The sequence below is a fragment of the Octopus bimaculoides genome, chromosome 14 (assembly GCF_001194135.2).
Source record: "Octopus bimaculoides isolate UCB-OBI-ISO-001 chromosome 14, ASM119413v2, whole genome shotgun sequence".
Taxonomy (NCBI): Eukaryota; Metazoa; Mollusca; class Cephalopoda; order Octopoda; family Octopodidae; genus Octopus; species Octopus bimaculoides.
Window position 1 is genome coordinate 54,997,228 of NC_068994.1, and position 10,295 is coordinate 55,007,522.

The 10,295-nt window shown below is 40.4% G+C and overlaps 1 protein-coding gene across 4 annotated transcripts in view; it reads right to left on the minus strand.

Moving 5' to 3' along the window:
- LOC106872317 (rho-related BTB domain-containing protein 2) overlaps positions 1–10,295 on the minus strand; it is a 33,504-nt gene that overhangs the window by 9,726 nt on the left and 13,483 nt on the right. For all 4 annotated transcript variants that reach the window (XM_014919259.2, XM_014919261.2, XM_014919260.1 and 1 more), the window contains exon 2: positions 355–559. In XM_014919259.2, the coding sequence (XP_014774745.1) occupies positions 355–534 (180 nt within the window). In that variant the 5' untranslated portion in view covers positions 535–559. The remainder of the gene's footprint in view (positions 1–354; positions 560–10,295) is intronic.

Sequence of the window (10,295 nt, forward strand, 5' to 3'; positions counted from 1 at the left end):
AGTAGTAGTAGTAGTAGTAGTAATGATAATCCATTCTACTCTAGAGTCAAGGTCTGAAATTTTGGGTGAGGAGAAGACTAGTCGATTACATTGCCCCCCCCCCCCAGTGTTTCACTGGTACTTCTGTTGTAAGCATTTGAGCCAGGTTTCCAGCTCAAAGATGTCTTCCTCTTTCACACCCTATCACCAGAGTTCAAAGAGAGAATCCTTTTGTTACCAACAGAGCTAGAAATTCCTTGAACTTTTACTCCACCTTGTCCTTACTCTGGCCCCAATATTTTCTGTACAAGCACTTCCTTCTGTTGTTAAATGAGTGTTTATAAAAACTGAAAGTGCCAGAACAACAAAACTTACCTCCCGATCTGTTCTGTAGTGGTCTATGGCCCACACAGTTGCAACATGTGTTTTTACAAGTTCATTTAGGCAGTATTTCACTCCAGTTGCCCAAGCACAAATCAGGCAGGTCTTACCAACACCTGGGTCCCCAACAATGACACATTTCACAAACTCAGCTTGACTGTTCTGTTTAACCATCCCTAGTATTTACATGAGATAGGCACTGAAAGAAGAGAAAGAAAGAAAAATAACAGATTTTAGACAGATATGGCTGTTTGAATCTTAAGAAGTCCGTTTTCAAAACATGTGGTTTTAGGTTTGGTCCCACTGCGTGGCACCTCCGACAAGTGTTTTCTATTATAACCTCAGGCTGACCAATGGTTTGTGAGTGGATTTGGCAGACAGAAACTGTGCAGAAACCTGATGTGTTGCTTCCCAACCATATGGTTCCAGGTTCAGTCCCACAGTGTGGCACTTTGGGCAAGTGTCTTCTATTATAACCCCAGACTGACCAATGCTTTGTAAGTGAATTTATCAGAGGTTTTAGGTTCAGTCCCTTGGCATGGCACCTTGGGCAAGTGCCTTCTGCTATAGCCTCGGGCCAACCAAAGCCTTGTGAGTGGATTTGGTATTCAGCAATGACTACTTTCTCGAACACACCCTTTAATTCTTTAACATGTAAACCAGCCATACCTGGCTAAAATATTTTACCTGTTCTATGTCCAGTCCAGCCAGATCTGGCTGCTTGCACCTACCCTGCAATGTGATTTTTAAAATAGACAATCGCATCATCAAAATCTCAAAGCTATGAGATAATGCATGATTAATTCAAAACAATTTGAATGAATAAGCAAAACGTTTGACCAAATAATCTGAATGGTGAAGGATTAAGATAGTACAGTGTGCTTTGAGAAAGATTTGGCTTCCATTTCTTGTAGGTTGCCCGACAACATAGAGACCAATCCACTAACTTGTTCTATGTTGATTTGATTGCTATTATTAGTAATATTGGCACAAATGGAAGGTATTAAGTATTACAGACTGTCTGTCTGTTTGGCACTCTATATGCTGAGCTTGTTCTACAGGTTGCATCATCAGTAAAGACTAATGGCCAAGAAGGATGTGAGGGGGATGCTTGTTGTTTTGTTTGTCTTTTAATGGATTATTCAGAGTAGGAAAAGTGGCACTGATGACCCTTTTGAGGAACTCCAGGGTTGGCAGGAGGAAAGGGACAAAGTTACCTTCAAACTGAAGACCATAATTGAATGCTTGCAACAGAGGGCACTCTGTTAGACATTCAAAAACCAGATTGCGATATTAAAACAGGAGCTTCATTAGGTCTACTCCCTCCCAAGACAGGGAAGTGTCCCTGGGATAAGCTTCAACTAAATTTGTCTATCAGATTTCACTCATAAAACTTTGGTCAAGTTAAGATTATATTAGGGTACAGAAGACACTTTTCCAAGGTGCCACACACAGAGGGATTGAACTCAAACCTCCACAGTTGCGAGGACCAGGAGATCCAGCACAGCTATGGCTTTAATTAACGCAGCAGTGGTAGTCATAATAGAGAGATTAGCTGCTGTAGCAGGATACAGTTTCAGATCTTTGTTAAAACAACAACACTGCCATCATCTCAGTCAACTTCTTCAGTCCACATTCACTGATATTAGCCTTGCTATCATCATCATCATCATCATCACCATCATCATCATCATCAACAACAGCACCATCACAGTCATCAGCATTATCCCAGCTACAACCAGCACCAGCACCAACCACCGCCACCACCACCACCGCCACCACCACCACTACCAGCAACAACAACGACAACACTACCATCGCCATCATCATCATCATCATCATCATCATCATCATCACCATCATCACCAGTATAGAGAAGCAATTTAAGTAATATCAATTTGCAGCAGAGATCCACATTCAAATGTCTATTACTGCAACACTATGTTACCATGACCACCACCACCACTGTCCTTGTTTTCTCCATCACCACTGTTGCCACCGCCACCTTCATCACCATCCACCCCCAAAGTATTCCAGCTGTGTGATCATCTCTTATCTTTTATTCAGACTAAGTAGATCTCTGACTGGAATGTCCAGTGTGTTTATTGGTCAAGGCTCTTTTGGTCTTAGGTGGTTACTTAAGCTCAGTAATGCTTTTAATACCAACTTCTTGGAGATCAGCATTGGTTCTGTGGTACAATATTCCGTTTTTTTTTAAAGTGTTCTGAAATAAAACCTTCCATCAAAATTTCATTTTTTTAAAGTTCCAAACACCAGTTTAATTAATAAACTAGTTTAAATGAAGGCAGCACATCTCAACAGAAACCACCATCTGGTTCGCCAATCCTCAGTCAAATCGTCCAACCCATGCTAGCATGGAAAGTGGAAGTTAAACGATGATGAAGATGATTATCATTATCATTATTATTGTTATTTTTATTATTATTATTATTATTATCATTATTATTGTTATCATTATCATTATTATTATTGTTATTTTTATTATTATTAATATTATTATTATTTTATGTTTGACTTTTGTTTTGCATTTGTACAAGTTGGATCCAAGTCTCACCCAGAGACCTCAAGAGACAACAAGTTAGAAGTTCATGTAGGTGTTATGCCTAGGGTACCATATATTTGGATTTGTACAGTTTTGTTCAAGTGAATGTTTAAGAAACCATTATTATTATTATTATCATTATTATTATTATTATTATTATTATTATCATTATTATTATTATTAGTAGTATTGTGAAAATGGTTCATTTTCCAAAGGACTGGAAATAAATCTTATTTATAATTGAGTCTGAACTTTTGACACCTATTCTGTTTCTTTGAGTGCAGATATGTGCTTGTGTGTATGCGTGTGCTTATGTATGCATGTGTGTGAGTTTATATGCGTGTGTTTATGTGCATGTGTGTGTGTGTGTGATTATGTGTGTTTACAGGTATATGGGTGTGGTGTGTATATTTATGTTTTAGTGTGTGAAACCAGACTTGGCCCTTGTACTTAATAACAACTACTTGAAAAGTCATTAGACAACACCACAACTTATTGCCCTGTCAAATTATATTACTTTTCTATTAATGAAGCCTGTATTTGTCTGACAATCTTCTTGTATCAGTTTGTAGTCATTTATGGTGGGGGTCATCAGGAGAGGGTAAGAGGCTTAGTGACATGCTGGTGTAGTCAATGATGAAACAGAAGGCTTTTAATTCTCTTCTTGCCATTTCTCTGTTGGAATACACTCTCTTCCTTTCAATGTATTTTGTAAACAATAATGAATTTAATAAAATAACATTGACATTATGAAGCTGGTGTTTTGAACATACATTAACTTGAAATTCTGTGGGGGAGGTTTTAATTTAGATCATTTTAAAACAGAGCGTTTGTATGAAGTGGTATCAAGAAATTCTCAGACTAGTTCTGTAGTGCACCACCAGATGGCAGTACATGGTTGTGTGCGCATTGAGAGCTAGCAGTGACCTTCATGAGGCAGGTAGCCAAGTGTTGTCACTGTGTTTACTTTGCAAGTTGTGAAATTCGTGCTTTTGTGATCATGTGTATGTTGTAGTCTGTGATTTTGTCATGGACAAGAACAAAGAACCAAAGAGAAATTTTGTGTTAAACTTGGGAAGTCTGCTACAGAGACATTGAGTGACACAGGTGCTTCAAAAGCGGAAGAGCATCCCAGGAAGATAATGAGTGATCTGGAAGATCTGCAATGTGCGTCGTCCTCAAAAGTGTGGTATTGTACATTGAGAGTTTATCCCCCAGGACCAGGCCATCAATCCAGAGGTCTACTATGGTGTTTTAAAGCATTTGAGGGATGACATTCTGTGAAATCAACTGGATTTGTGGAGTACAAAGAATTAGATTCTTCACGAAGACAATGGAACCTGTCACTGATTTCTCCTCACTCATGAGTTTCTTGCCACACACAACATGGTATCACTTCTGTACCTATCCTATACGCCAGATTTAGCAGTCGCAGACTTCTTTCTCTTCCCCAAGATGAAAATACAGCTTAAAGGTCACCGTTTTAACACTATGGCTGATGCTAGTGCTGCCTGATTGGCACCTGTGCTGGTGGCACATAAAAGGCACCATTTGAATGTGGTTGATGCCAGGCCCACCTGACTGGCCCTCGTGCCAGTGGCACTTAAAAGCACCCACTACACTCTCGGAGTGGTTGACGTTAGGAAGGGCATCCAGCTGTAGAAACCTTGCAAAATCAGATTGGAGCCTGGTGCAGCCTCCCGGCTTACCAGTTCTCAGTCAAACCATCCAACCCATGCCAGCATGGAAAGCGGACATTCAACAATGACAACAATGATCATCATCATCATCATCATGGCCAAGATCTTGAGCTGGCGAAATTTCTAGTATGATGGACAAAATGCTTAGCAGCATTTCATCCACCTTCAAGTTCTGAGTTCAAATATTGCTGAGGTTGTCTTTGCTTTTCCTCATTTTGGGGTTGATAAAATAAGTACCAGTTGAGTAATGAGGATCAATGCAAACAATTAGTTCCTCCTCTCAAAGTTCAGACCTTGTATTTAGAGTAGAAAGGATTATAATCATCGCGAGATCGTTGCCAGTTCCCCTGGACTGGCTCTTGTGCGGGTGGCACATAAAAGACACCATTTCGAGCGTGGCCGTTTTTGTGCGGGTGACACGTAAAAGCACCCACTACACTCTCTGAGTGGTTGGCATTAGGAAGGGCATCCAGCTGTAGAAACTCTGCCAAATTAGATTGGAGCCTGGTGTTGCCATCTGGTTTCACCAGTCCTCAGTCAAATCGTCCAACCCATGCTAGCATGGAAAGCGGACGTTAAACGATGATGACGATGATGATGATGACAGCTATATTTGTTGCTCAATGACGATGAAAATTATCATCATCATCATCATCATCATTATCATCATCATTTAACGTCCGCTTTCCATGCTGGCATGGGTTGGAGGGTTTGCCTGAGGACTGGTGAGCCGGATGGCTGCACCAGGCTTGAATCTGATCTGACAGAGTTTCTACAGCTGGATGCCCTTCCTAACGCCAACCACTCCGAGAGTGTAGTGGGTGCTTTTTACGTGGCACCGGCACGAGGGCCAGTCCAGCGGTACTGGCAATGGCCACGCTCAAATGGTGTTTTTTATGTGCCACCTGCAGAGGAGTCAGTCCAATGTTTTGTTCACATGCCACCGGCACAAGTGCCAGTAAGGTGAAGCTGGAAACGATCGCGCTCAAATGGTGCTTTTCTGCAAATATAGTAATCACTTTGTAGTTGCTTGATATGGTCAAAAGAATGCTCCCACCATGACCCTCCAGATAATATTTTGCACATACTGTACTGAAGAGAACGTTATCTAACATGTCACTCTTTTTAGAGATACAAAGGGTGTGATTTAGCAGCTTTGAGGAGAATTTGGCTGCTGTTTCTAGCACTTAGATTGTACCACTACTGTTCATCTTGATCGTTTGTCATGTTGGTCATTAAGGCCTGCTCTGATATGTGTGTGACTCAACAAATATCTATATTTAACTTTTATCAGTGCAGCCGACATGTTGCTTGCTAAAATCTATTGTTTTCCTGATAGACAGCATATGATTACAGTCAAGTTTGAGTTGGAATAGTTTTATGGAATGAACATTGAAACGTTGACTAGAATTCTGTGATGGGGACAGATATATATATATATATATATATATATATACACTTTTATTCTTTTATTTGTTTCAGTCATTTGACTGTGGCTATGCTGGAGCACCGCCTTTAGTTGAACAGATCAACCCCAGGACTTATTCTTTGTAAGCCTAGTACTTATTCTATTGGTCTCTTTTGCAGAAATGCTAAGTTACAGGGATGTAAACACACCAATATCGGTTGTCAAGTGATGGTGGGGGGGAGCGGACAAACACAGACACTCAAACATATACATATATATACGACAGGCTTCTTTCAGTTTCCGTCTACTAAATCCACTCACAAGGCCTGTTGGCCCAAGTCCTCTTAAGATTATGGAGGGGCTCCTTAAGAATGTGGAGATGGCTCCTTCATAGTCTTAAGAGACCTTCAGCCAACAGATTTTGGGAACTGACAATACGCCAAAAGCTAAACTTTTTATGGACAGGAAACCTAAGGTAATCTCATAAACCGGCCTTCCCAATTTTTAATATATATGTATATATATGAAAGACCAGCAGTCGCCCATGCGTACCAGCCTCTCCTCTTAATGCCGCCAGTGTTATCCAAGGCAAAGGCAAAGAGGTCGATACATCATGGCACCAGTGACGTCGCAACTCATTTCTACAGCTGAATGAACTGAAGCAACGTGAAATAAAGTGTCTTGCTCAAGAACACAACACAGGGAATTGAACTCACTATCTCATGATTATGAGCCTGATGCTCTAACCACAAAGTGCTTTTTTTGCATTCATTTTGGTGAAATTTCTTCTGGAAGAGAAAGCAATATAAGTAAGACATAATGTATCTTTTATCTTTTAGACTGTGGTCATGCTGGAGCACTGCCTTGAATATTCTTAGTCCAATGGGTTGACCCAAGCACTCACTTTTTTCTCTTTTAAGCTTAGTACTTATTCTATTGATCTCTTTTGCTGAACAGCTAAGTTATGGGGACATAAACACATCAAAACTAGTTGTTAAGCAGTGGTGAAAGATAAACACTGACAAAAAAATGTGAGGACACTTGAAGTAGTATAGTCCGAGATACATTATATCATGACCATCATCATTTAACATCTGTTTTCCATGCCGGCATGGGTTAGATGGTTTGATTGGAGCTGGCAAGCCAGAAGACTTTGCCAAGCTTTGTCGCCAGCTTTGGAATGGTTTCTATGGTTGGATGCCTTTTGGTCATAGTTGGAACAACTTTGATTGTGGGTCCCTTAAAAAGGGCTGACTTTATTTAGACTAAACAATAGAGAGCGAAATAAAATCTAATACAAGATTAAACCATGTGTAGTGAGGGGAGCTGAATGCAGACATTTTGAGCAAGGGGTCATTTTCAGATCAAACCCCCTTTTTCTTTGATGAAGGGACAAAGAACTTATTATGGTTTTATAATAAAGAGGGGTTGACACAGAAAATTTTAAAAAAAGAAAAGAAAAGAAAAGAAAATATTTATGAAATCATTTGTGAGGTGAGAGAAAGTATGGAAGACTGGTATGATGAAAATAGATTTATTGATCTGCTGCCTAAGAAGCTGCTGAACACACACAGACAGAGGAAGGGGGAGAGAGAGGGGGAGGAGGTAGATGGAGAGAGAGAGAGAGATAGAGAGAAAGAGAGAGAGAGAGAGAGAGAGAGAGAGGCAGAGAGAACAATAGAGACAGATGGAAACAGAGGGAGACAGACAGACAAATAGATAAATAAGGCAGATATATATAATATATATATATATATATACACACACATACGTACATACACACACACACACACACATATATATATATACAGACAGACAGACAGACAGACAGATAGATAGACAGATAGATAAATAGATAGATAGATAGATAGATAGATAGATAGATAGATAGATAGATAGACAGACAGATAGATAGATAGACAGACAGACAGGCAGATAGACAGACAGATAGATAAATAGATAGATAGATAGATAGATAGATAGATAGATAGATAGATAGATAGATAGATAGATAGATAGATTATATGGAGAAGATAGGTAGACAGATGGATAGACGGACAGATAGATAATTAGCTGGGCAAATAGACAGGCAGACACATAGGCAAACAGATAGATAGACTGACAAACAGACAGACAAATAAAGAGGAGATACATAGATAGAAAGTAGATAGACAGACAGACAAATACATACATACATACATATATACACACATACATACATACATACATATACAGGAGAGACAGACAGATGGACAGACCGGTAGATATGTAGACAAACAGAATACGAGGTGGAGTGAGATGGGAGGGTGGAGACAGTGTCATTGACTGAAAACTGTGGAGGAAAAGTTAAATAAAGCTAACGTTTAGAAAAAAAACCATTTCTCTACCTTTCTATATTAAAGTCATGGCAGTACACAATTTCAAAAACAAAGACTGCAGCCTCTTTTTCAAGACAACTAAGATTGCATAGCACATCATTGATTTATTGTGATTAGGCACAAGGCCAATTTTCGTAGGGTATAGGCAAACAGGCAATTTTCGTGTTGCCTATACACACACACACACAAGCACACATACACACACACACACACTCAGACATATGTGTGTGTATGTGTATGTATGTATGTATGTATGTATATATATATATATATATATGCATGTGTATGTGTGTATGTATATACACACACATATACATGTACGTTATTGATCCCTGATTGTTGGACAGATGAAATTTGACCCCGGTATGATTTGAACTCTGAACCTAAGGGCGCTAAACTAAATACTGCATAGCATAAACCAGTCCATTATGAATGTGTTGCTTTGGCTTTGACTCTAAATAGGCACCAAACGAAGAACGAGCTGCCTGTGACTGTTTTTTTTCTTTCTTTTTTGGTTTTTGAATGGCATCTTTCTCTTTCTCTCCTTCTCTCTCCCTCTCTCTCTCTTTCTCTCATTTACTCATTCATTCACATTTTCTCTTGATCAATATTTTACGGTTGCAGTGGTTTCCGTACTACATAAAATACCATCATCATCATCATCATCATCATCATCATCGTCGTCGTCATCATCGTCGTCATCATTATCATTGTCCTTGTCATCACCACCATCACCACCACCACCACCACCACCACCACCACCACCACCACTACCACCACCAGCATCATCATCGTCATCATCATCATCGTCATCATCATCATCATCATTATTGTTGTCTAAAAATTCATTCGACTAAAAATTCTTCCAGGCAGTGCCCCAGCATGGTCACAGACTAAAGACTAAAACAAGTGCTGATATGGGGACAAACACACACACACATATACAAGCACCATTTGAGCGTGGCCAATGTCAGTGACACCTGACTGGCACCCAAGTTGGTGGCATGTAAAATGCACCATTTGAGTGTGGCCAATACCTGTGCCAGTGACATGTAAAAAGCATCATTCGAGCGTTGCTGATGCCAGTGCTACATGAATGGCACCTGTGCTGGTGGTACGTAAAACAACATCATTCGAGCATGGCCGATGCCAGTGCCGCCTGACTGGCTCCCATGCCAGTGGCACGCAAAAACCACTCACTATACTCTCGGAGTGGTTGCTGTTAGGAAGGGCATCCAGCTGTAGAAACCTTGCCAGATCAGATTGGAGCCTGGTGCAGCTTCCTGCCAGCATGGAAAGCGGGCGTTAAACGACAATGATGATGACGATGATATATGATGATCTTCTTGAAGTTTCCATCAACCAAATCCACTCGCAAGGCTTTGATCAGCCTGAGGTTGCAGTAGAAGACACTTGTCCAAGGTGCCATGCAGTGGGATTGAACCTGGAACCATGTGGTTGGCAAGCAAATATCTTACCACACAACCACATGAAACAAACTAAGCAGATTTGGTTACTTTTAAGTCGAAGGTAAACCTTGGGTGGAGAAAAGGGTACAGTACAAGAGGGAGTGGGTTGAGTGGAGGTCAGGGCAATGCGCAAAGGAAGGGGAGTGTGTTCTTTGTTTTTTGTTTTTTTTTCTAAGATGGTTGTGCAGTGGTTGGTAAGCTGCGTGGCATAACAGACTGGTTTGTCGCGAGACGTAACTAGGCACTTTGTGCAAATAACAAAAAACTGCATGGAACATTATTTATGCAGGAACGTTATTTACTCACTGACATTAAAAGAAAGGAGAGAGAGAGAGTGAGAGAGAGAGAGGGACAGAGAGAAAGAGAGACAGAGAAGGAAAAAGAGAGAGAGAGAGGGAGAAAACAGGGGGGGGGGGG